Here is a 27,057-nt window from a genome sequence, read left to right as displayed (position 1 = left end):
TCTGTGAGTAAAACAGAACTCATTTGGCAGGCAAACTTCCAAAAAGGAAGTGAAAATTCTGAAATGGGTCTCTGTGAAGGGAATAGGCAATTGAATAGGCGAAGGCCTATTCAATTGCCTTGTATTTATGGATATGTATGCACTTCATACGCCTTCCACTAGATGTCAACAGGCAGTAGAACGTTGAATGAGGTGTCTAGCCTGATGTGGGATCGAATAAGAGCTTTTGGAGTGACAGGTCAGCCATATTGGCAGTATTTTGCTGCACACCTGGGTGCACCATATCGTTGTCTGCAATGCCTTAGGTAGACACGAAGAAATGCTCCGTCCGGGACGTTATTGGATACATACGAGAAAAACATCCTAAAGATGGATTCTCAACTGAGTTTGACCAGTTTATTTGACTTTTATTATGACTTTTTGAATTTTTTGTTCCATGCGTCAAACTTTCATGGACACGTGAGCTCCACTATGCTAGCCAAAGTTGCTAATTTGACAGAAGAAATTGACATTCTAAAACAAAACAACGATTTATTGTGGAACTAGGACTCCTTGCACTGCATTCTGATGAAAGATCATCAAAGGTAAGGGAATATTTATGATGTTATTTCGTATTTTTGTGGACTCTTTGGACTCCAACATGGCGGAGAATGGCTGAGCGCTGTCTCAGATTATTGTATGCTGTGCTTTTTACTAAAGTTATTTTTTTTAATCTAACACAGCGGTTGCATTAAGAACCAGTGTATCTTTAATTATATGTCCAACATGTATTTTTCAGCAAAGTTTATGATGAGTTTTTCTGTTAGATTACGTGACTCTCTAAAATTTCTCCGGACAATTTGGAGCATTTTTGCGCCATGTTCACAATGTAAAACCAGGATTTGTAGCTATAAATATGCACATTTTCGAACAAAACATAAATGTATTGTATAACATGATGTTATAAGTTATAAACATGATGAAGTTGTTCAAAGGTTAGTGATTATTTTTATCTCTATTTGTGGGTTTTGTGAAAGCTATCTTTGCTGTGAAAACATGGCTGTGTTTTTTTGGATATGGTGGTGAGCTAACATAAATATATGTTGTGTTTTCGCTGTAAAACATTTTTAAAATCTGACATTTTGGCTGGATTCACAAGATGTTTATCTTTCATTTGCTGTATTGGACTTGTGATTTCATGATATTTATATGCTATTATTTACTTGTGGCGCTATGCTAGGCTATGCTAGTCAGTGTTTCTGATGAGGAGGATCCCGGATCCGGGAGGGTGATTCGGTAGAGGTTTTAATCTCTAGGAGACAGAACGCATCTCCTTCCTGAGCGGTATGATGGCTGCGTGGTCCCATGGTGTTTATACTTGCGTACTATTGTTTGTACAGATGAACGTGGTACCTTCAGGCGTTTGGAAATTGCACCCAAGGATGAACCCGACTTGTGGAGGTCTACATGGGGAAATCTTTTGATTTTTCCATGATGTCAAGCAATGAGGCACTGAGTTTGATGGTAGGCCTTGAAATACATCCACAGGTACACCTCCGATTGACTCAAATGATGTCAATTAGCCTATCAGAAGCTTCTGAAGCCATGACATAATTTTCGGGAATTTTCCAAGCTGTTTAAAGGCACAGTCTACTTAGTATGTGTAAACTTCTGACCCACTGGAATTGTGATACAGTGATTATATGTGAAATAATCTGTCTGTAAAGATTTGTTGGAAAACTTACTTGTGTCATGCACAAAGTAGATGTCCTAACTGACTTGCCAGAACTATAGTTTGTTAACAAGAAATTTGTGGAGTGGTTGAAAAATGAGTTTTAATGACTCCAACCTAAGTGTCTGTAAACTTCCGACTTCAACTGTACCCCTGGGTCTTCTTTTCCTGTTACGGTCCTCATGAGAGCCATTTTCGTAATCACGCTTGATGGTTTTGGTGACTGCACTTGAAGAAACTTTCAAAGTTCTTGAAATTTTCCAGATTGACTGACCTTCATGTCTTAAAGTAATGATGGACTGTTGTTTCTCTTTGCATATTTGAGCTGTTCTTGGCATAATATGGACTTGGTCTTTTACCAAATAGGACTATCTTCTGTATACCACCCCTACCTAGTCACAACACAACACAACTGAAAAGCCTATTCCCCCTCAGGAAACTAAAAAGATTTGGCATGGGTCCTGAGATCCTCAAAAGGTTCCACAGCTGCAACATCGAGAGCGTCCTGACTGGTTGCATCACTGCCTGGTACGGCAATTGCTCGGCCTCTGACCGCAAGGCACTACAGAGGGTAGTGCGTACGGCCCAGTACATCACTGGGGCTAAGCTGCCTGCCATCCAGGACCTCTACACCAGGCGGTGTCAGAGGAAGGCCCTAAAAATTGTCAATGACCCCAGCCACCCCAGTCATAGACTGTTCTCTCTACTACCGCATGGCAAGCGGTACCTGAGTGCCAAGTCTAGGACAAAAAGGCTTCTCAACAGTTTTTACCCCCAAGCCATAAGACTCCTGAACAGGTAATCAAATGGCTACCCGGACTATTTGCATTGTGTGCCCCCCAACCCCTCTTTTTACGCTGCTGCTACTCTCTGTTTATCATATATGCATAGTCACTTTAACTATACATTCATGTACATACTACCTCGATTGGGCCGACCAACCAGTGCTCCCGCACATTGGCTACCCGGACTATCTGGATTGTGTCCCGCCACCCACCAACCCCTCTTTTATGCTACTGCTACTCTCTGTTCATCATATATGCATTGCCACTTTAACCATATCTACATGTACATACTACCTCATTCAGCCTGACTAACCGGTGTTTGTATGTAGCCTCGCTACTTTTTATAGCCTCGTTACTGTATATAGGCTGTCTTTTTACTGTTGTTTTATTTCTTTACTTACCTATTGTTCACCTAATACCTTTTTTGCACTGTTGGTTAGTAAGCATTTCACTGTAAGGTCTACTACACCTGTTGTATTCGGCGCATGTGACAAATAAACTTTGATTTGATTGGCTCAAACGCATTAAGAAGGAAAGAAATCCCAGAAATGTACTTTTAACAAGGCTGACCTGTTAATTGAAAGGCATTCCAGGTGACTACCTCATGAAGCTGGTTGAGAGAATACCAAGGTGTGCAAAGTTGTCATCAAGGCAAAGGGTGGCTACTTTGAAGAATCTGAAATATAAAATATTTGTATTTGTTTAGCACTTTTTTGTTACTACATGATTCCATATGTGTTATTTAAAAGTGTTGTCATCACTATTATTCTACAATGTAGAGAATAGTAAAAATAACCAAAAACCATTGACTGGTACTGTATGTAAATGGTGCGGCAGGTAGCCTAGTGGTTAGAGCATTGGGCCAGTAACCAAAAGGTTGCTAGATTGAATCCCCAAGCTGACAAGCTAAAAATCTGTCGTTCTGCCCCTGAACAAGGCAGTTAATCCACTGTTCCTAGGCCGTCATTGTAAATAAAAATGTGTTTTAACTGACTTGCCTAGTTTAAAAAAAGTGGTATTTCAGTTTTGTATTTTTTATACATTTGAAAATATTTCTAAATGGTTTTTGCTTTTTCATTGTGGGGTATTGTGTGTAGATTGATGGGGAGGGGGGACAACTATTTAATCCATTTTAAAATAAGGCTGTAATGTAACAATGTGGAAAAAGTCAAGGAGTCTGAATACTTTGTCGGCACTGTATGTGGTCAATTCCACGTTAACAGAGTGACACTGAGACTCAGATTTTTCATATATCTATGTCACACAAAAACCAATGATTGCAAAGGTCAACAAAACAAACAACTCTATGCACAAGGACTACTTTTAACAATTTACACTGAATATTTTACAAAAACACATTTACTTGAAAAACAGTGCAGATGCAAAGTTTGTAAACAGAATACCTGTTTGTGCCGTCATTTTTTCAGAACTTTGCATCTGCACTGTGGAATTGTCCATGTACAGACGCTCAAACAAACATTTAGCTCCTCTAAAGCTCTGTTTGTGAAATGCAATCACTCAGGTTTTACTTTACCTGAAGATAATTTATGGATTTGACGATGGGGCTTCAGATAGACAATCCAAGAATGGACAGGTCATGGTCTAGAAGATGACAATGCGCTCCACAGGGCTTTTGTGAGAGGGGAAGCTGGGATTGAGGGCAGAGTCACGGCAGCTTTGTTAATATAATGAGGAGAGGGAGTGTGTTTCTGACACTCACTGTGCCCATCCAGCACACAAGGTTACGTAACACGAATGAAAGAGTAGAACTAATGACTAGTTGAATAGAACTGATTAGAGTATAGCTGTTTTTCTTGAGCTCTGAATTGCCCCTGAATATAATAAATGAATGAAGTCTAAGATTACCTGAATTGTGCATCCTAGTATGAGGTATTTCCGATTATGTCTCCCTAGAGTAGAAGGGACTTGCCATTTGTGAGTGTTCCTTATTTTTTTCAACTCAAATTTGCCCAAGCACTCAAATTTCTAGCAAAGCTTTTTAGCAGCACAATGTTCTTACATAACCCAGTATTTGGGTCTCTTTCTGTATTTCTATAATTTACTCTTTTATAGCTCCACTGCAGTATTTCTATAATTTACTCTTTTATAGCTCCACTGCACCTAGTGTCAGTTCAAAAGCCAAGTCCTTGATGCAGTTGTGCAACTTTCTCTCTCTAGCTCCTTCTCTCTCTTTCTAGCTCCTTCTTTCTCTCTTGCCCCCCACCCACCCACAAATCACCTCACACATTTTCTGTGAAATTAACTCTTCAGATGGCGCATCTGCTTTGGAAAAAAACTCCAATCCAGACTACCATACTGACGCTAAACCAAGTGGGCTGGAATTCAACAGTCAGAACCCCTGGCCCAAAATCTTCCTTTTCCTCAAATGTTAGCTTCTTTTCTGGTAACTTCATTCATTTTGTCATTGTAATACAGAATTATTCTCACTCCATGTGGGACATTGTCAAACTCTAAAGCAACGACAGTAGTTTCCTTTTCCATGTTACCCCCCGCTCTGTTCTATTGTGCACACAGAGCTCTGCACCTCCTCCAAGTTGTACAGCATTGTTAAAGGCTGACGTTATCCTTGTTCCAGTAAAGCTGACATTGTGAGGCAAACGTATAGGTAAAGACTGGACAGTGTGTTTGTTGTGTGCCTGCATTCCTAGACAGCGATTCAGAGTCGTGGGCCCGCAGCGCCAGACACTGCACAAAGTCCTTTGTTTTTGCCATGGAAAACTGGATCCTGGCTTGTCCCGAAGGATTGTGCTTTATGAGTCAATGTTATTCCTGTAAAAGAAGTGAAGCCTTCTGGCTCAAGTCATACTGACAATCTTATCCCCTCATTAATTGTCTGTGGGGTCCAATTATGTAACCTTGATGTGTTTGATTAGAACTGTAACTATCTGTTCACATTGGTTGCCTTCTGGGTAGTCTTAAAGGGAGTCCTACGGCATCTTGAACTAGTGTTTGTGTTGTTTCCATTCCCACAACACTGCTTCCCTATAGGCTTAATGCTTAGTGTCAGTTTCCAGCATTTTAGAATACATTTCAGTATGAATTCTCTATGGAACCTCCTTGCAATAGAATTAGAGGAGTGGTTTTCTCTCCCTCTCAGAAACTAGTAGTGTAACATGGGAGCACAACAGAGTCACCCTGAGATAAGGGTCCGTGCTATCCGGAATCCTTGGGACTTCCTCCCTACCCCATTGAAGTTGAAATGTAAAATGATAGGGGTTCGGGGGGGGGGGTTATGCAAATCCAAACAAACTTGGAGTCACTGGATGACATGGTATATGGTCCTTCCACTACGACTCGGGAAACCAATCAGTTTTTAGGCTACAGATGAAATAAGTACTGATGAACTTAAGTGTTCATAAAGTGCATGGTGATGAGCTTGATGATCCTTTACAATACATATCAAGAGTCTTATTCTGATGCTATGATGATCGATGCTTGACTGCTATTTGACAAATACAAATATTCTCACTCTTATCCAAAATCATCTCATCATGTAGACTAGCCTACCCACACAACCTACCTGCACTATCTGCAACCAGAGTGGGCACATTTGAGCTATTTAAGGCAACCGTTTTCATTAGAAAAATGTTGGTAGAGTTGAAAATGCAATGGAAACACATTGAACTTTGGATTTTTATTGGGTACATACAAATGTAAGCCAAAAAGTACATGTTGTGTGCACTTTGTCATCATGCACTGATTTTTTTAAATATTTTTGTTTATCTGCAATAAGTCTGTTTGGTGGAAACACCACTGGAGGGAAAATGTGCCTATTTTCTTCATGCAGATTTGAGAATATTTGCATGAAAATCTGTCGCCAATTGGATGGAAACATAGTTTAAGACCAGCTTTAGTTGCACGACCTGCCTGGGAGATTCTAGTACACTAAAACAAAAGGCATTTGTAAAGGCCTTCCACTAGTTATGTGGAATTGAGGAAATCAAATGAGTAATGTTTGCCTGTTGGCGTTTGTTTAAGCAGGGTAAGTCCCTGACATTGTTGGGAGGACCAGTCCTTCCTCTTACCTGAGACAAGTCTCTTTGTTTTTCTTTCATTCTTGGTTGACAAGTGGCACCAGGGTTGTTTACTCTAATGATTGTGTTTTTTGTTTTTTTAGATCAAATAATCTTTGTTTTGGTCTTTAGGCTATTTATTCAGGGACATGACTGTGTACTCTACAGTTATCCTTTATCCCCCACACTAGGACCGACCAATCCAATGTTTCTCCTCAGGTATTGGGTTGTTCTGGTATGACAGGGAGGGAGGACACACTATGACTCAACAGAGACCATCCAAACTTTACGTTGTTCAGTTTTACAGTGAAAGTTGGTTTCCCTGAAACGCACACCTGGAGACAAGATATTCTTCACATCTGTCGTACACAGGTGTGTGTGTGTGTGTGTGTGTGTGTGTGTGTGTGTGTGTGTGTGTGTGTGTGTGTGCGTGTGCGTGTGCGTGCGTGCGTGCGTGCGTGCGTGTATTTCAGCATTGCCTCCTGTTTCTGTCCGTTTCCATGACTGTGTTATAAAAACACTCTGGCTCTTTACACACACAATGATGATATACAGGTTGCTCACAAATACTCACATACAGTGCATGCGTGAGTGTACATGCAATATTCAGGTTTACTATCACATAGAGTAGGGCACTACTACTGACCACAGATTGGCTAACACACTAAACAGTCTCAGTAGTACAGAGACTGGTCAACATTCCATCAGACAAAAGGATCTAATTTGGGCGTTAGGCCAGTCCGAGGGCAGCGTTCCCTATTACATACAGCACTCCCCTCACTAATGTGATCTTTATCTGGACAGCCTTTCTGCACCCCTCTGCTTTTCCACGCCATCCCTCTGTGCACCAACCTAGTCTCGGAGCATTTCGTATTATTCTGTTCGTAAATCCGTCACACTCCATTTAGTATGATATGTTACGTTTTGTATGGTATGTATTAATTTGTGGATGTCCATCACCCATTTCGAATTACAATTTGTATTATATGCTATGAATTTGCCCAGCGTATGATATGTTATGAATTCTAGCTAGCTGGCTAACGTTAGCTAGGCTAGGGTTAAGTTTATGAGTTTGTTTAAAGGTGAAGGCAGTGTTTCCCAAACTCGGTCCTGGGGACCCCAAGGGGTGCATGTTTTGTTTTTTGCCCTAGTACTACATAGCTGATTCAAATAATCAAAGAATCATTAAGCTTTGATATAAGAGTTGAGGTTAGGGGAAGGGTTAGCTAACATTCTAAGTAGATGCAAATTAGCTAAAAAGTAGTAAGTAGTTGAAAAGTTGCAAAAGTTTTCTGTGATGATGAGATTCAAACTCGCAACCTTTTGAGTTGCTATAATTTCGCATTATACGCCCACCCATCCACCCCGACCATCCACCCCGGACCACCTTTAAGTAACCATCTGTCTTATGTAACCATACCAAACTTAACATATCATACTAATTAGAGTGTCCTGGATTTACATTTGCTATGTTACGTCTAGTCTATGAGACCAGGCTGTGTGCACGGGAAGGCCTGGAAATAACATTTTCACTCTTTTCCTGCTTACCTATTCTTGCTTTAATCTCTCTGTCTGTGTGTGTAGGCTGCATGTTTTTGGAGCATTAGTTTTCTCACACAATGTACCAGAAGCCATGAACCACCTCCATAAGATTTTGTCCAAGTTACCAGTAATAAGTGTTGTGTTAGAATGAACCATTGTAAACGGGAATTGACCTGCCTAATCTCCAGGAGTGGATTTTATCTCCAAACGCTGATGAGCCAGAATCAACTCTACTGCAGGTTAAGAGAACTGTGATCCATAGTGGCGCAGCAGTCGAAGGCACTGCATTGCGGTGCTAGAGGCGTCACTACAGACCCTGGTTTGATCCTGGGTAGGCCATCATTGTAAATAAGAATTTGTTCTTAACTGACTTGCCTAGTTAAATAAAATAAAAATGAGCCCCACCCACAGACCCAGGCTAGCACTGGGATGTTCTGGTGCTTTATAAAGGGAAAAACTACCCCAATACCCCAGACAGGCAGCTGCTTGGCATATTTGTTAAGACTGTTACCTCAATGTTTTTCTGCTTCCAGTTTACCGAGTGTCCTCCAGTCAAGGGGTCTCACTTAGACTTCATTCATCCTCATAGCCTGCAGGTGCTCCCTGATCTCTCGGCAACTCCAGCATTCCTAACTCTATGAACATTCCGTCTCTATTGTTGAAGCCATACATTTCTGCCTGATTTGCCAAGTTTCTCTCCAGTCAAGGATATGGATCAATCAGCTCTGGAGTAGAGGTGTGGCGGCAGAATTGTTTTGTGAAAAATGAAGGTTTTTGTACAACAACCTAATCAAATCAAGCATTACTCAACTATAAATTCAGACAAATCAGTGCATTCACCACATTTTTTGTTGATCCCCCCCTCCACCAGGCTGTGTAGAGGGTTGTCAGGGTTTCTATCTGAGAGGTGCTTCATCCTCCTCAGAAACAACTGGAACACATTAAGATGCTGGAATGTGGCTGTGGATGGGGAGAGCTGAGGGCAGCCTTTGGTGTTAGTTGCTGGTATTTAGGTAAGGTTAATGATCAGCGTTTCCCAAGGTCTGCTGCTTATCGCTTTATTCTTCTGGGAAACCACAGCCCTCATGTAGACATTGTGTGTGTAGTCACTCTCTTCACAGTGTTACCTACCTTGTGATGGATCACACCAACGAGACGTGACATGTCTCAGGAACAAGGTAACCTACTTCCTTTACATCGTACCCTGGCGATCAGAGACAAGTAGATACCGTCATCCTAAAGAAAGGCCTGAAGCAACCGCTGCACTCCAGTGCAACATGGGAGTGGAAGGTATCATGTTCACAAGTGTAATTTCTCACATGATGAATGGCTTCTGCTGCGCTGTGTCTACAGTGCCAGTGCCTCTCGTTAAGGGATACTTTCACCGTCACTTTCTTTGTAAAGAGGATTGGTTGAGGGAAAGTGTACAGACAGGTCAACTGTTTACGTGTTGGTTAAGGTATTTCCAATATTAACTGACTTAGATCGCACACTAAGTCCCCAGTGTATTTGTCTTTTTCAGATGCTGTTTTCTTTGAGAATCTTTTTCTAGTTATTCTGCTCCAGCTTTGTCTATTGTTTATTGGTTCTATCTGCATGTCATCTCCCAGACTCTCCATTGTTTGAGTGGTGGGAATCTCTGCTCAATAGGAATCTTTCAGAAATCTAACACATGCCTTTGAGATTGTCAACAGGTCTTTGAAATGATACACTCAGGCTTTGTGGGGACTCTCCTCTAAATCACCTTGAAACAGCTTGCTCTACACTTGATATGGTCTCTGCTGAAAGGATCCGTATGTCCACTCTTCTCTCTTCATTTCTTGCAGAGGTAAAGTGTTTTTCCCATTCACAGGTGCTCGGAGTGCTGTGACCACCTGACCAACTGGTACTATGAGAAGGATGGCAAGCTGTACTGCCGTAAACACTACTGGGAGAAGTTTGGAGAGCTGTGTCACGGCTGTTCTCTGCTCATGACTGGACCTGCCATGGTGAGTCACCCCACTCCATCCTCCTCACCTCACTGTCAGTAGACACTGAGACTATGGTTTGTCATTTCCACATACCAGTATATCCCAGTCTGATTGTGATCCTGGAGCTTCTGCACACCTGGTCTGTTCTATCACTGTGTGAAAGCAAGAAGAACCCTGGTTGCCGTTTAGGTTGGCCCAGCATCCAGAGTATCAGGTATTATAATGCAGTAGGCTTCAGGCTTGGTTCACTTTTAGATCTCATTGAACATAAAGACGACCATGTTGGTATGGAGAATAGTCAGACAAAGCTGTACATTAGATAATATATTAATAATTCACTGTCAGGATTACTATTGTATTCAGAGGTTAGATGTGTAGGGCCACACTCGGATAACACCAACTCACAGTGAATCACTGTTCTTTGATATGAGCTCAGTGGGTTGTGCAGCAATAGGATCTGTTTTACTCCATGTGTACAAATGAACTGTCAGGGAACTGTCAGCTTTACCCACTTTTCCCCCTCTCCTCAACTTTCAGCAGAATCCCTACAGGGAAGGTTGAAGCCCTATGTTGTAACACACATCTCCTTGGTGATTGAGGTCAATACTTATGTACAGGAGAGGTCATGGGGGCTGGGCACTGGCACAGCAGTAATCATCCACACAGAGCAACCATGCTCTGTATCCTGGTTGCTTTAAAAGATGGCAGACTGGACCTGAACCTTCTCTCTGTGTCTGTGTTAGTTAGGTCCCCCAGCACAATGTGTGTCTGTGTTAGTTAGGTCCCCCAGCACAATGTGTGTGTCAGTGTTAGTTAGGTCCCCCAGCACAATGTGTGTGTCTGTGTTAGTTAGGTCCCCCAGCACAATGTGTGTGTCTGTGTTAGTTAGGTCCCCCAGCACAATGTGTGTGTCTGTGTTAGTTAGGTCCCCCAGCACAATGTGTGTGTCTGTGTTAGTTAGGTCCCCCAGCACAATGTGTGTGTCAGTGTTAGTTAGGTCCCCCAGCACAATGTGTGTGTCTGTGTTAGTTAGGTCCCCCAGCACAATGTGTGTGTCTGTGTTAGTTAGGTCCCCCAGCACAATGTGTGTGTCTGTGTTAGTTAGGTCCCCCAGCACAATGTGTGTGTCTGTGTTAGTTAGGTCCCCCAGCACAATGTGTGTGTCTGTGTTAGTTAGGTCCCCCAGCACAATGTGTGTGTCTGTGTTAGTTAGGTCCCCCAGCACAATGTGTGTGTCTGTGTTAGTTAGGTCCCCCAGCACAATGTGTGTGTCTGTGTTAGTTAGGTCCCCCAGCACAATATGTGTGTCTGTGTTAGTTAGGTCCCCCAGCACAATGTGTGTGTCTGTGTTAGTTAGGTCCCCCAGCACAATGTGTGTGTCAGTGTTAGTTAGGTTCCCCCATCGTGGATGCTTCTCTCTCTGTTAGTTAGGTTCCCCCAGCATGGTCCTTCTCTCTGTGTCTGTGTGTTAGTTAGGTTCCCCCGTCATGGCCCCGCTCAGTTCTCCTCTGTACAGTCTCCACAGTTCACTTCCCCCAGCACATAGTGAACTTTGGGGGGGAAATGGAGAACGTGGAGTGGTTTTGGTACCAGTCCATCACCTGATTCAGTGCACTGCGGTGGAAAGGCAACAGATACTACCCACACTGCACGGCCAGTCTGCCACCACACCACCACAGTGTTTATTGGAGACAGTTTTTGAAAGATCAAGTATCTGTTATTAAGGGAAGGTAAGAATGTTTGGCTCGACTGCGTTTGTCAAATCAATGTTCATCTTTCAGGATTAGATCATGAGCTCATGGTTATGCTATTAAAGTGTAGCTGAAGGCTGAATATTGGTTAGCTTTCTTCTTGTTTCATCAGTGCTATGGAATTCCCATGCATGGGGTTGGAGTGCTGTGCTTTTTAATGGAACTTAATTTTAACAGTGTTATGGTCCCTATTAAACCAGGTCTAAATACAACTAGAACTGCTGAAAACACAAACAATTGCTGGTCACAAAAGGGTCATTTCTCTTTAACTGGATTAAAGTGGACCCCAAAATTAAGTATTTTTTTTAACCTGAAGTTTGCCAGTAAGCAAAACACACAATGGGCCTTTCTATTTGGTTTTGGACACATTGGCTCTGTACGCGAAGTGCCAAGTATTTCTGGCAGGGTTGAATTGGCAGCCTTCTCTTACACTGCAGCCGAACCAACACTGCGTTAAATGTTGGGTCTCTCAGGAGAGTAGTGTGGAGCATGCAGCTACTTAAAGCTGTTGGGTCTCTCAGGAGAGGAGAGTAGTGTGGAGCATGCAGCTACTTAAAGCTGTTGGGTCTCTCAGGAGAAGAGAGTAGTGTGGAGCATGCAGCTACTTAAAGCTGTTGGGTCTCAGGAGAAGAGAGTAGTGTGGAGCATGCAGCTACTTAAAGCTGTTGGGTCTCTCAGGAGAGTAGTTTGGAGCATGCAGCTACTTAAAGCTGTTGGGTCTCAGGAGAAGAGAGTAGTGTGGAGCATGCAGCTACTTAAAGCTGTTGGGTCTCTCAGGAGAGGAGAGTAGTGTGGAGCATGCAGCTACTTAAAGCTGTTGGGTCTCTCAGGAGAGGAGAGTAGTGTGGAGCATGCAGCTACTTAAAGCTGTTGTGTGTTTGTGGGGCAGGCTATGGCACCAAATGCCATTTTGTTCTCTGATGAGGAGATCGTCACATGGCATTTCATTTCAGTTTGCCTACTTTTCTCTGTGGCTGTGGAGATGTTTTACAGTTCTTGACAGTTGTAAATCCTCTCAAATTAGACCAGCTCCACACACACACTAGCCTCCCCTTGCCGAGAGAGTCTGCACACACACAGCCACCTATGGACTATGACACAGCTGTGTGTGTCTAGCTGGGGTTCCTTCAGGCTGTTTCTGACTGGGGTCAGTGTGGTAATGCTTCAGCCTGGAGGGAGGGAGTCACAGCCACAGACGCACACATGGCTTACATCACTCAGCCTAATCCTAGTGCCTCCTGGACCAGCAACAAGATCCTTTCCCAACACTTTTACTCATAGCAGCCTACAATGAAGAGCTGGGGAGAATGGAACATATTATCCCACTTCAAAGACTACAGGTTTTCATTCATATATTCACATTCTTTAGAAATGATCCTGTTTCTAAATGATCTGGTGAGGAGCTTAGGTCTTGAGACAAAATCTCTAACCAAAATTGAATTCAAGCTTTAGAAGGCATTGCAGCTCTTTTGTTGTTGTTGTTGTAGACTTAAGACTCCAATGAAATTGAAGTCTGTTAACACTGACTGGTTAAAATAGATTATCTCTCCAGGCCTCATGTACAGGAGCACATTTTAGATTTTCCAGCTGCCCGCCCAGCCTTAACATCACATGATCACTTCAGATCCAGGAATGAAGTTCAAACCCACATGAAGTGGCCTCTGAACCTCCTCTATGGCACATACCATGTGTGTAGGAGTGTGTGTGTGTCACTTGCTTCAGGAGGTGGATACTTTGTCTAATTTAGCATGAGAGCAAGACCAATAGATTAGGAGTGTTTAAGTTATAGAGAAGTAACATGTGAATGAGTAAGCTGTTGCACATGCGTGAGAGAACCAGACTTTCTTTCAGAGTTTGTTAATGTGTGAAAAGAGAGAGCGTCAATGAGAGGCTGTCATTAGAGAAGGCAGGGCTTGGGTCCCAGGGGGGTGGATTACATCATACCATATTCCAGATATGTTCAGAGTGGAGCAGCTGTTACTGACTGTGTCACTGCCACAAAGAGAGGAGGACAGCACACAGAACACAACACCATCTAGCACACAACACCGGACAGTACAGAACAGCACACAGCACAGTTCTCTCCATGAAGCTGGAAAGCCATGGGAAAGACAAACCACCTGTATCTGTTCTTCCAGGTGGCCGGAGAATACAAGTATCACCCAGAGTGCTTTGTGTGTCTGAGCTGCAAAGTTGTCATCGAGGACAGGGACACCTATGCCCTGGTGGAGCGCTCCAAACTGTACTGGTGAGAGTTGTTTTCATTCTGTTCAATTCTTTTGTTTAGTCTGATGTTGATAGAGGCAGTTTAGGGAATGTGATTTATATTATTGGAAACAGGCAGCATCGCTCTATTTCTGATGAATCTGTTGTCTGTCACACCTGACTCTCGCCATACCTGCTCTCTCCTTCTCTACATATTTTTCTACAATAAAACTTTACTGTTCCCAAAGGGCAATAGTTTTGAAACAATGTACAGACAGATGACATAGGTGAAGTAGAACACGTTGATGAACACTTTAATAACATTATCCACAACACTGCCCCACTTCCTTCTTCTCTCCCTCTTCCTCTCAGTGGGAAGTGCTATAAGCAGGTAGTCCTGGCACCCGTGTTGGAGAAGCGTTCGGCCGACTCCTCCCTGGACTCTCTGCCTCACACGGTCACCCTCATCTCCATGCCCTCTGCCACCAACAGCAAGAGGGGCTTTTCTGTCTCTGTCATAGGGGACGCGGCCAGCGGCTTGGCTAGCGTGCAAGTCAAAGAGTGAGTGGATTTAACTGTCACTCACAGCCAGTGAATCTATATCTATTTAACTAGGCAAGTCGGTTAAGAACAAATTCTTATTTTCAATGACGGCCTAGGAACAGCGGGTTAACTGCCTGTTCAGGGGCAGAACGACAGATTTGTACCTTGTCAGCTCGGGGATTTGAACTTGCAACCTTTCGGTTACTAGTCCAACGCTCTAACCACTAGGCTCCCCTGCCGTCCCACATCACCAATAAGACTATGTAACCTGGATGTTAAATCCCATGTCTCTTTACTTTGGTGGCGTTATTATAGTCTTGATCCGGACTCGGCCAAAGGAGTTGCTCATTAGTTGATTGATTGACTGTCCACAACATCAAGTACGACACACCCACCTCTGTATTGTCTAGGTGCTCACTGCTGATTAGTCAATAGAACCAGCTCTCTTCTGATAGACCTGTATGAACTCAGGTCATAGTTCATGCTGATACTGGTGCTTCTGACAGACATGTATTTGTGCTGTATTTCTCTCAGAGTCAGAGGGATGCATATCAGCCCGGAAGTTCGGAATGCCATCCACGTTGGTGACAGGATCCTGGAGATCAACGGTCTTCCAGTGGGGACACTGATGGAGGAAGAGGTGAGTGATCCCGTTTTTCACCATTCACTGACGTTTTACGTGGTTAACTGCATAATTAACATTCAGTAGTTTGAATAAAGCAATGAAATGTAGTCTCTATTCAGTAGTAACCCAGTGGTGTTTTATAAGTTTGACTATTACATAAGTATTTGTGACCGTTGCTCTACTATGCACCTCATTTTCAAACACTTTTAAAACACGGAAGCCAAACGCAGAAACTATGGATACAACTTCCCGCTCGCTCGCACATTATTCATAATTCATTTGTGCGCCACTAGAAATCCCTGCATTAGCATGTTTCTGTTAGCCGAAACATCCTGACAAAATACAATAGATCACTGGCCTTATGTGTCTGGACCTTGTAGACTAAACTGCAGAGAAATCCCCCCATAATTGATCCAAATGGTTACCCAATCAGGCAGGCTAATGCAGTTATTTCGAAATGAATACTGCAATGCATTCAAAACGCTGGGCGTTTGACTGGTTATTCAAATTACATATGCTTTTCACTGCAGTTTACAGCCTAGACTAGAGTTTTGTACTCACTTGAAAACAATAATAATATTCTTCATTACATTCTGATGTTGTAGCCTAGGTAAGATATTTCTTGTCCCTATAAAACTGAAACATAATGTAGCTTTTCCAGCTTCGTTCCCAGGGACTGGGAGGGAGCACACTCAGCACAGCTTCGGGATCAGCTTCAGGATCAACTTCTTTTATTTCGCTGTGTAAATTGACAGGACATATTCACTGCGGCACTAAGCCTAACATTGAGCTCATGAATTATGGTATAATATGCATACGCTTCTACTTATGCTATAGGCTACATTTCTAGCCTTTGTTCTGTTGCACAATTACGCACCTGGCCTCTCCGCTGCCACGGCTATTCCTCTTACATCTTGTGAAGTCCCAGGAAAAAGCAGACTACAAAATGTTGTTGAACACTTATTTTAGTCTTTTTTTGCCTACTTATAGCCTATAGGAGGAGAGATGTGCGCTTGCTCTTGCTTGCTGAATGTAAAATAGGCTACAGCACTAGCGGCCCGGGGAGTTTGAAAGGAGAATCACATATTTTCTTGTAGTAGGCCTATCTTAACATCGATAGGCTACATCCTGACAAAATACACCATATGAGCGGCCTGCTAATGTACCTTTCTTGTGCTTCTAAACTGTGGAGAATAGACCCAAACTGATCCATATTGTTTCATAATCAGGCCTAGGCTGTAGACCTATGCAGTTATTTTGGCATGAAACAAAACAGGACGTTTAAGCGGTTATTCAAATTTGCCAACATCACTGCAGTTTACAACCTATGGATAATAATTGTATATTCACTTGAGAATGACAATACATTTCTTGTTGCACTGTGTTGTTGTAGCCCGGGTACAATAATTGTCTTGTCTTAAAAATGTAGGCCTATGCCTAATCAATAGTGGAACTCTGCGTGCCCTGCCCAGGGACCACAGAGCGCAGCCTGGAGGAACGCACTACAGATTTTCTATTTCATCATCTGTTAACTTTTTTTTCTTACACTTTGACAGGTAATTATTTTGCCTATAGGCCTAATATTTAGTTAATGAATGGCCTAATATCAAGCTAGTATTTAGCTTCTTACCTCAGCTACACATCACTACCCTCTCTCTTCCGGCTGTTCCCGTGCGCAACAGGCTATAGGCTACGTACGCCTCTCCACAATAGGCCATTCCTCTTCTCTTGAAATCCCAGGAAAGCTATAGGCTACAAAAGCTATAGGACATTTAAAAAAATACTTTTTAATACTAAGCCCAATAACCGATTCAGGGAAAGAAGCAGACTTGCTTTTACAAATTGCTGAATGTAAAACAGGCGTACAGCATAGAAAATGCATTTCGGGGAAAGTTGAGGAGAGAAAGTGCATTAGTGTGGTTGTTTTGGGCCGGTAATGATAACATTGTTTCACTGATGCATTGCAAATACACTACATGACCAAAAGTTGAACATCTCATTCCAGAATCATGGGCATTAACATAGATGTTGGTCTAGATGTTGGTCCCCCTTTTACTGCTATAACAGCTTCCACTCTTCTGGGATGGCTTTCCTCTAGATGTTGGAACATTGCTGTGGGGACTTGCTTCCATCCAGCCACGAGCATTAGTGAGGTCGGGCACTGATGTTGGGCAATTAGGCCTGGCTCGCAGTCGGCGTTCCAATTCATCCCAAAGGTGTTCGATGGGGTTGAGGTCAGGGTTCTGTGCAGGCCAGTCATGTTCTTCCACACTGATCGATACAAACCATTTCTGTATGGACCTCGCTTTGTGCATGAGGGCATGGTCATGCTGAAACAGGAAAGGGCCTTCTCCAAACTGTTGCCACAAAGTTGGAAGCACAGAATCGTCTAGAATGTCATTGTATGCTGTAGCGTTGATTTCCCTTCACTGGTACTAAGGGGCCTAGCCCGAACCATGAAAACAGCACCAGACCATTATTCCTCTGCCACCAAACTTTACAGTTGCCACTATGCATTGAGGCAGGAAGCGTTGTTTTGGCATCCGCCAAACCCAGATTCGTATGTCGGACTGCCAGATGGTGAAGCGTGATTCATCCCGCCAGAGAACGCGTTTCCACCGCACCAGAGTCCAATGGCAGCGAGCTTTACATCACTCCAGCCGACGCTTGGCATTGCGCATGGTGATCTTAGACTTGTGTGCGGCTGTTCAGCCATGGAAACCCATTTCATGAAGCTCCCGATGAACAGTTCTTGTGCGAACTTTGCTTCTAGAGTCAGTTTGGGACTCAGTAGTGAGTGTTGCAACTGAGGACAGACGCTTCAGCACTCGGCGGTCCCGTTCTGTGAGCTTTTGTGGCCTACCACTTTGCAGCTGAGCCATTGTTGCTCCTAGACGTTTCCACTTCACAATAACAGGACTTACAGTTGACCGGGGCAAGGCAGACATTTGACGAACTGACTTGTTGGAAAGGTGGCATTTTATGACGGTGCTATGTTGAAAGTCACTGAGCTCTTTAGTAAGGCCATTCTACTGCCAATGTTTGTCTATGGAGATTGCATGGCTGTGCTGAATTTTATACACCTGTCAGCAACGGGTGTGGCTGAAATAGTCGAATCCACTCCACTTTCGTGTATATATAGTGTAGTTGCACAGGCATAGCCTAGTTGAGCACAGTGAAAAAGAAGACCCAAAGGAATTGACAACCGTTAGAAAAACCGAAATCACTTGCAAACCACTTGAGCAATTAGTTAATGACATGCTGTAAAAGATGCTCAGGATAAATGCCGTTTGTTGTCGAATTGCTACATTTAAATACAGGTTATATTATTTTTTGTTAGGCCTACATGTACATTGAAGTATTATTTGCAGTTGTCACTGACAAAACACACCTTGACAGCACTGAATGGTGTGAACCAGTATCTGTGCGTTAGAGACCTCATGAATGGTTTTGTGTTACCCCCTTATTAATAGGCAGTGTGCAGTAGGATGCGTTGATCAGTTGATTAACAGGTGCAGGACTATAGAATGATAAACTTTCCTGTACAGGCTCACCAACGTTTTATAGTTATGTAGCCTATAATTTCTCATTATAGTTATCGTTATTGGCTTGGTGGATGGCCCTTAACTCTTAAACAACACCACTAACGTAATTATCACAACAGAACTACAAGTAGGTCTAGCTAACATTAGCGAACGTGAATTAAATAGGCTACATATACAATTACACTTGTTTACTTTACTTTTATACTCTATAAATTGACTCCTTCAAATAATTTACTCTAGCAAGTTTGCCACCGGCCCGCTGTAGTAGGTAAGTAAAGCGGAAGTCAAATCTATCACTTCCATTGTTTGGCTGTGCCCATAGCCACGTTCTAAAATGAGGTGGATAGAAGACAGAACGTGATCTTTGCATTCTGTCCATTCTGCCTTAATTTAAACATTCTTTAGTTGGGGAGGATGGCATCTGGAAGGACTCAACACAATCTCACCACACCACCTTACCAAACCATGTGCATTCCAATGGTGCATTCACTGATCTCATTTTAGTTCCCACCTTTCCTGTTTGCCACAAAGTGCGTTCGAATTAAAATTCTTTGGCTCCATTCAAGTCATGTTGTATAAGTCAATTTGATAGCTCTTTGGGTGGTCAGGAATCAGGAACCTGTTCTCATTGGAACCCTGCCTAGTTCTTCTAATTCCATCCCGTGTTCTATGGGCCTTGTACCAATACCACTCTCATTTAGTGTTGCGTGCTCATGAGGACTTTGTCCAAGCAGATTATGTATTTTCATTGGTGTTTTCAGGTGGAGGATCTCATCCATAGGACCAGTCAGACACTGCAGCTGCTCATAGAGTATGATCCAGTCAGGCAGCGGTTGGACAGGCTCAGACTGGGGTCCTCGCAAAACCGCTTGGGGGTCCCCGCCACCTCCCGCATGCGCCTTTCTTCGCCCTCTAACAGTGTTCTGGAGAGAACAGACGTGGTGGATGACGGCACCCTAAAGAGGAGGTCTCTAAGGTACAGCTGAACCAGCCGACCTTAGGAGAGTCTAATCATTGGGGGCAGAAATGGAGAGATACAAAGTTATTTATATTTTGTTCCAGTATATCTTGATCTACGTATGTCTAAGTGACAATTGTCCCTCTCTGTAAATGGAAGGCGTAGCAACAGCATCTGTAAGTCCCCTGGGCCAACCTCCCCTAAGGAACGCCCTATCCTGACCCGGGACATTGGGCGCTCCGAGTCCCTGCGCTCCTCCAGCAGCTGCTCCCATCGCATCTTCCGCCCCTGTGACCTCATCCACGGAGAAGTGCTGGGCAAGGGCTTCTTCGGCCAGGCTATCAAGGTCAGCTCCTCACCCAACAATCAACCTCTTTTTCCACACACATCTCAATCTCTCACATCTACTCCATGCCTTCACATGTCTTCACACAGACATCAGTGTTTTGTTTTTCTCCTCATTGACAGGTGACCCACAAAGCCACTGGTGAGGTGATGGTGATGAAGGAGTTGATTCGCTGTGATGAGGAGACGCAGAAGACCTTTCTAAAGGAGGTCAGTAGTCTAGTCCACTCATCTTTACAGATTTGCTTCAGTCTTCAGAGGGAAAAATAAGCTTCAGATTCTTTTCAAAGATAAAATGTGGAAATTGATTGCTGTGGTGTTAAAGTTCAGATTGAAAGCATAAAGGTGAGTTTTTAAAGATGGAATCTGCAGTAAGGGGAAATGGCGCCACTGGCCGCCCACCACCGTTGTTATTGTTATTGTTGTCGAGTTGAGGAGAGTCACGCAGCATGGTAAAACAAAGTCAGTACAACAAAGTCAGTACATATTGTGGTCTTCTATTGCGCGTGCAATGATGTCCGAGGTAGAAAATACTGTGTTGGTTGTTTACAGGACGTGGCTGTTTCACCATTAAGGATTGCAGCTTTAAGTGTATCTCTCTCTCCAGGTAAAAGTGATGAGGAGTCTGGAACATCCCCACGTGTTGAAGTTCATCGGCGTGCTATACAAGGACAAGAGGCTGAATTTAATAACCGAGTTTATTGAGGGAGGCACACTGAAGGATTTCATTAGAGACATGGTGCGTTTCAGCTAATTAATTCACTTAACCCTCTCTTCTCTCCCACTCCCCAGTTTATAAATAAATAGCTTTTACTGTTTTCCTTAAAGGTATACTTTGGGATTTTGGCAATGAGGCCCTTTATCTACTTACCCAGAGTCATATGAACTTGCGGATACCATTTTTATGTCTGGCAAGTATGAAGGAAGTTAGAGGTAAGCACAATATCTGGAAGTCAGACTTCTAGACATTGTGCTAAAGCTAGTTAGCATTGGCTCACAAAACTACCTGTAACTTCCTTCATACTGGACACAGAGACAGAAAAATTGTATCCATGAGTTCATCAGACTCTGGGAAAGTAGATACAGGGCCTCATTGCCAATCCCAAAGTATCCCTTTAAGGGCCTGTGCTGTGTGGGACTGGGACTGACTTGACCTGAGGTAAACTCTGCTCAGATAAAGGCTGTTGGCTCAGTGGTGGGCTGGCTGGCATGTCAACCAGCAGAGATGTGGAATGGGAGTAAATAGAGCAAGTGTTCCCAGGTGAAAATTCAAAGGAGTTTATTACCACCCTTACTTCCCAGATTGGATCATTTACACCGCAGTCCAACAAAACATATGGTCAACAGCAATCAGAGGGAACTGGAGTTTCAATTATTTGATTTGAGATTTTCAGTGGTGGGTTACACTATATGATTTTGTGTAACTTTCCTTTGAACTCCCACAATATTCTGTGTAGCCATAAAGGCTACTCGGGGGCCCACCTATTCATTTCTTGTTGTTTATTTTTCCCTGGGTTGCTACAGGACCAGTTTCCATGGGAGCAGAGGGTTAGTTTCGCCAAAGGCATTGCTTCTGGAATGGTGAGTTGGCCCCTTCCAGGGATATTTACTGTTGGAGGTTAAATACTGTCCATATAGACACTGGCTGCTTTTTGTTCAGCTGGAGCAGCTTCCAAAATGTATGGTGGTAGTTAAACACAATGCATTTTAAAGGTACAGTACTTGGTTTCAGGTTGAATCTGACTCTATGAACTGAGATCAGATTAATTGAGGCAGGGATTGCTCTTGCCAATGGGTCATACTGGAGTGTGGCTTTGCAGTGACCTAGGGATAGCCATATGTTCCACATACCTTACTGTCTGTCTTAGCCAACAGAGTGGCAGGTCTTCCCATTTCCCTAGAGACCACTTCAATACTGACAGTTCCTTCTCTGATTCCCTTTCCTTACAACCCACAGTCCCTCCAAAGAAACACAAGTATGTAGGGCAACAAAATCATTTATTTGTTCCCTTAAGACATTGTCAAATTATGAAGTTTCTATCAGCCAGGCTTAGTGGGAGACGTTTTAAAGCTACATTGTTTTCTATGCAGCATAAAGCACTATTTCTGTCTTTTAATATGCTGTGTTTGCTTCCATTGTGGATGATTGGTTTGTTTGACTCATATTCTTTCCTTATTTCAGGCTTACTTGCATTCAATGAGCATCATCCACAGAGATCTTAACTCTCACAACTGCCTGGTGAAACTGGTAGGTGACCTATCCTGAATTGTACATGGCACGCTAACTCAAAGATAGGTAGGTAGAGGAGAATATAGAAGAGCAGAGATCCATTTCAGTTTTCCTGATCCATTTACAGAAACACATGCAGATACAACTCCTACTTCATTATCTCTCGTTAATCAGTCATTGTTTCTCTCTTATACCAAAATGTGTGTTTGGCTTCTAAACTGTTAAAGATTGATGTACTGTGGGTAGTGTAGGTTCTTGTTTTAGATTAACCTGGAGGCAGGGTGTTCTAGAACATGTTTTGTTGTTGTGACAGAAGCCTTTGATTGGGACAGAGTAGTCTTGTTGGTACAGGCCAAGTAGAGCTATGTTCTATTCTAGCAGCAGAACACAACTCACAACAACATATTGTGTAAGTAATAAAGTACAGGCTTATATAGGTCTTTACAGAGCTTTCACTGTATGGCACCCCTCCATGAGGTGTAATGAGTCTTGTCTGTTATTTCCACAGACAGATTAAAAATGTACATGTAGTGGCCTATGTATAACTGTATACCTGTCTCAGTTCAGTGTATTCCTATATATAAATATATAGGAAGACAACACACATTATTTACAGTGTATATACCCATCTGGCCATACTTCATTGTGATTTATTTAATTTTATTGGTCATTGACTTTACACACAAGCAACAACTCTTGGAAACAATCTTATCTTTTGTTGTTATTTGACCCATATTGATTGAGGTATGTTAAGTAAAATGCTCCTTGACTGAAGAAAACACCTGGCACTGTTACATTGCCACGTCATATTCTGTTGACCTCTAACCCTTGACCTCCCTCAGGACAACACAGTGGTGGTGGCAGACTTCGGCCTATCCCGGCTCATGGTGGAGGAGGTCAAGCAACCTCCCCCTGAGAAACTGGTCAATAAGAAGAGGGTGTTCAGGCGCATTGACCGTAAGAAGCGCTACACGGTGGTGGGGAACCCCTACTGGATGGCTCCAGAGATGCTGAATGGTGAGCAGAGCAGGAGGACCTAGCTTGGAGCTGTGGATCACACGTATCATTCACTTTAACGCTTCTTCATTCATTGTATGCTGGCCTGTTAATTAACTGTCCATTTTGTCATCCTCAGGTAAACGCTATGATGAAAAGGTGGACATTTTCTCCTTTGGGATTGTGCTTTGTGAGGTAAGAATACCATTTTAAAGGCCTGCTTTTTATATTTACTCACATAATTAGGCTATGGGCTATATGTTGAAATGGAGGATACTTGTTGTGTTTGGAAATTGCGCTAATATTGCTTCAGTATCATTTATTTTGTTTGATTTGTCCACAGTGTTGGTCAGATACTGCAATCTGGAGTCTATATTCATTTTTAACTCTCTCTGTTATTGTAGATTATTGGGCAGGTGAATGCAGACCCAGAGTGCCTTCCCAGGACCTATGACTTTGGCCTGAATGTAGACAAGTTCATGGAGAAGTTTCTCCCTGACAACTGCCCACCAGCTTTCTTCCCATTGGCTGTGGCTTGTTGTGACCTCATCCCTGAAAATAGGTGAGTTGAGACAATTGTTTTATACAGTGGCTGATGGCTTAAGATGCTGAGTAATGTATTACTTTGATAAACAAGTCAGTGTAGTGACAACATAGCTGTAGTAGGCATGTATATAAAACATTCTGTAATTGAAGGCTCAAAGTAACAGTGAGAACAAAGGTAGAGAGAGAGAGAGACCAGGGAGGAAGATAACAGAGAGGGGGTGAGGGGTAGCACATGGAACAGAAAGCAGTGTTTGTAACTGAGCTGAACGGCCACATGTGGGAAAGTTTTCCCCTGCCTCCCCATGAGACACTATCCAGGCTATTCTCTGCCCTCTAGAGCCACAAAAGCAAGTGGAAAAACTGAACACTCTTCAGAACCAGATAGCATCTCCGTCTCAGAAGGCAGATTGCTCCCTCATGTTCCCTCACACCATGACCTTCCTTCCTGGTTGTAACCTCTCACCCCCCTGTATCTCCCCCCACTCCCTCCCCAGGCCTGCCTTCCAGAAGCTGGAGGACTGTTTCGAGGCCCTGTTCCTTAACCAGGAGATGGGCATCCGTCTACCAGCCGAACTGGAAGAGCTGCACCAGAAACTGTGTCGACTCCACCCTCCAAAAGAAAGCTCCTCACTCCCAGCTCCCCAGAGCACAGTCCCAACTCCAGCCCCTCCAGAGGAGTCCAGCCTGGCTGACAATTGCACCTAGCAGACGCCTGCCCCTCTGGATCCCCAAGCCCTCCCTCCAAGACCACAGCCTGGACTGCACTAACACAGCTGGAGGAGGAGTGGGGAAGACAAACCTAACTCATGCCATCTGGGAACTGGATAACCTGAGCTAGCTGGACCAAGCTCCTCTCTCTGTGTGTTATTTTGATATGGTCTGTAGTGGATGTGTGTGAGTGACCATACAGCTCTGAGAGCACCAAGGAACTGCAGTGTGTGTAGACTGGAGACAAGGGAGGAGACACATTTCAATGAGAAGACTAGAGGCGTTTGGTATTTATTTTTGTCCTGTTACATTTTTTAAATCCTTTTTTTTTGCACACACCAGGACATGCAGGGTTTTACACATCGGTTTACCATGCTATTAGATCCTGTTATGTGGTTGGTTCTCTGCTCTCTCAATATGATTCCTTATTTTATCGAGACAATTTAATATCAATCCTCATGTGAAAGCTGTTGTGTTTTTCACTGACTGTTTTTATCTCGTCGGGTGGGTCTTAAGTTGTAGTGCTATGTGTGGATTGTGGAGAGAAGACTCGCTCGGCAGGCAGCAGCAGTGAAAATAGAGATGTGCGACAGACTAGCTGATTGACGGAGTTAACCCAGGGCAGAGCATTTGGAGTGAAGTTTGTTTACCAACAGGAGGACAGAGGGGTATCCTACGAAGCGGTACCCTCCTACAGAGGGGTATCCTATTTGAGTAGTTAGCGAGGTTACTTTGGTCAACTCGGAATAACCGGTCATACGAAGGTGATTCACCTTTTATCCAGGTAAATTTCAATGACAATGAATCCTTCAGAACTAACCTTTTCCGGGGCAGGCTAATTCAGGTAACTCTGCTTACCCTGAAATGACTGAGCCACGCGTTGAGGACTGCATCGTCATCCCTTTCAATTGGAGGAAGACGACTGATTAAAATATATCACATTTATTATTGACGGAATGCATTTACATTTTCCAGCACAGTACCACTTGTATGACTTAATGCAGTTATTTTATCGATAGGAGTGGGGAAAGACGGTTGTGCATTGATACGCACACCAAAGTCTGCATTAACGATAAGTAATAAATATACCATAGCCTGCTGAATTTGCAAGATAACTTTTATTTTAGTTTGACTATAGCACAAATGAAAATGTGGCACTGACTTGCTCATGGATCGAAGTTTTAGCATTGTCGCAATGAAGAGTTCAGCATTCAACTAGCCATGTGCAACATGCACTCGCAGTTATAATTCTGCTAGAGTTAGTGGCAGGCGGAAAAGCAATATCCACCGTCATAGTACGGATGAAGCATGAGCTGGAATGTGAAGCTAACTGAAACTAGTTAGCTTTAGAAAACGCTAAGTAGATTTAGCTTGCTTTGTAGGATACCCCTTTGGTGTGAAGAGCACAGCAGGGACCAAACAAGCACTCTCTGAGGAGGCCACACACTGTCACACCAGTCAGAGAAATATGTGGAGCTGTGTCAAAGGAATGTTATGAGCTCACTGACCAGGAAAATCCTCGTCAAACAGTGATTCAACTTGAAATGTGACCTTAATTTTAGAGAACTTCCAAGCTTCACTGATGGCATCAGATCCACTCTACAACCGTTAACAGTAATCATCCTTTAGTCTTATTGTCATTTGGTTTGTGGTTCGTGGGGCATCTACTAATGTAAAGTTACTGTAGAGGGTGGACATGGTAGTGTATAGATTTTCTTACAATTAACAAAATGTTTTTAATCCACTAAATTAACTCTGAATTTGTTTTTGTCCACGTGCACATGGACAGATTTAAAATTGTATTGTGATTTGGAGCTGTTGACTGATTTGGAGTTTGTTATAGGATGAGTAGTGTTTTTACATGCAGCACGCCTTTTAGAACCAGACTTGTACCTGGTGCTTGTTAAGGACCACTCAACACAGAGCTCTGTATGCGCTCCAGAATCTCAACTCTGATTGGACAGCATGAACCTGGTGTGTACTCAATGGAGCTCTGCTCTCTCTCAAAGGCATTGTACAATTTACTAAAAAGGCTCTGTTTACACAGGCAACCCAATTATATTTTTCCCACATTCGTCTTGACCAATCACATCAGGTAGCCTAGCGGTTAAGAGCGTTGGACCAGTAAGACATGTTTCAAATCCCCAAGCTAACTAGGTAAAATCTGTCTATGCCCTTGAGCAAGGCATTTAACCCTAATTGCTCTGCTAAATGTATATTTTTCTGATGTGATTGGTCAAAGGACAAATTAGTGAAATATCTAAATTGGGCTGCTTTTGTAAACCCTGACCAAGTGAATTGTAGTTAAATAAAACTGGATTTATATATGTAAGTTGGCTGTAAGAAATGTATGTATGCCTAAGGGAATCAAGGGTTTGTTTAGAATAGAGATTTAAATAAACATGGTTTTGTATGCTAACATAATCTAAAGGTACTGATTTGTACACATTGTAATCACTTATCACCATGATGTTGAATGAATAAAATACAATTTCTTTTTTGCTAACTTTAAAGATACACAAAAACCCTACTCTCCCTTTGTAAATGGATGTGTAGATGACCA

The 27,057-nt window shown here is 43.0% G+C and overlaps 1 protein-coding gene across 4 annotated transcripts in view; it reads left to right on the top strand.

Annotated features, from left to right (window-relative positions):
• Positions 1-27,007, top strand: part of LOC120063014 (LIM domain kinase 2-like) — a 32,951-nt gene extending 5,944 nt beyond the window's left edge. For 2 of the 4 annotated variants that reach the window (XM_039013098.1, XM_039013102.1), the window contains 14 exons: positions 9,925-10,060; positions 13,932-14,041; positions 14,371-14,559; positions 15,076-15,181; positions 19,473-19,687; positions 19,829-20,015; positions 20,138-20,224; positions 20,622-20,753; positions 21,539-21,595; positions 22,197-22,262; positions 23,087-23,261; positions 23,380-23,435; positions 23,645-23,802; positions 24,281-27,007. In XM_039013098.1, coding sequence (XP_038869026.1) covers positions 9,925-10,060; positions 13,932-14,041; positions 14,371-14,559; positions 15,076-15,181; positions 19,473-19,687; positions 19,829-20,015; positions 20,138-20,224; positions 20,622-20,753; positions 21,539-21,595; positions 22,197-22,262; positions 23,087-23,261; positions 23,380-23,435; positions 23,645-23,802; positions 24,281-24,491 — 1,885 coding nt within the window. In that variant the 3' untranslated portion in view covers positions 24,492-27,007. The other 2 variants (XM_039013100.1, XM_039013101.1) reach the window with 2 other exon arrangements.
• Positions 27,008-27,057: the final 50 nt, after the last annotated feature.

This window comes from Salvelinus namaycush, chromosome 18, assembly GCF_016432855.1.
Source record: "Salvelinus namaycush isolate Seneca chromosome 18, SaNama_1.0, whole genome shotgun sequence".
In the NCBI taxonomy this organism is placed as follows: Eukaryota; Metazoa; Chordata; class Actinopteri; order Salmoniformes; family Salmonidae; genus Salvelinus; species Salvelinus namaycush.
Note: the sequence above shows the minus strand (reverse complement) of the source record. Positions and strands in the feature narration are given on the sequence as shown.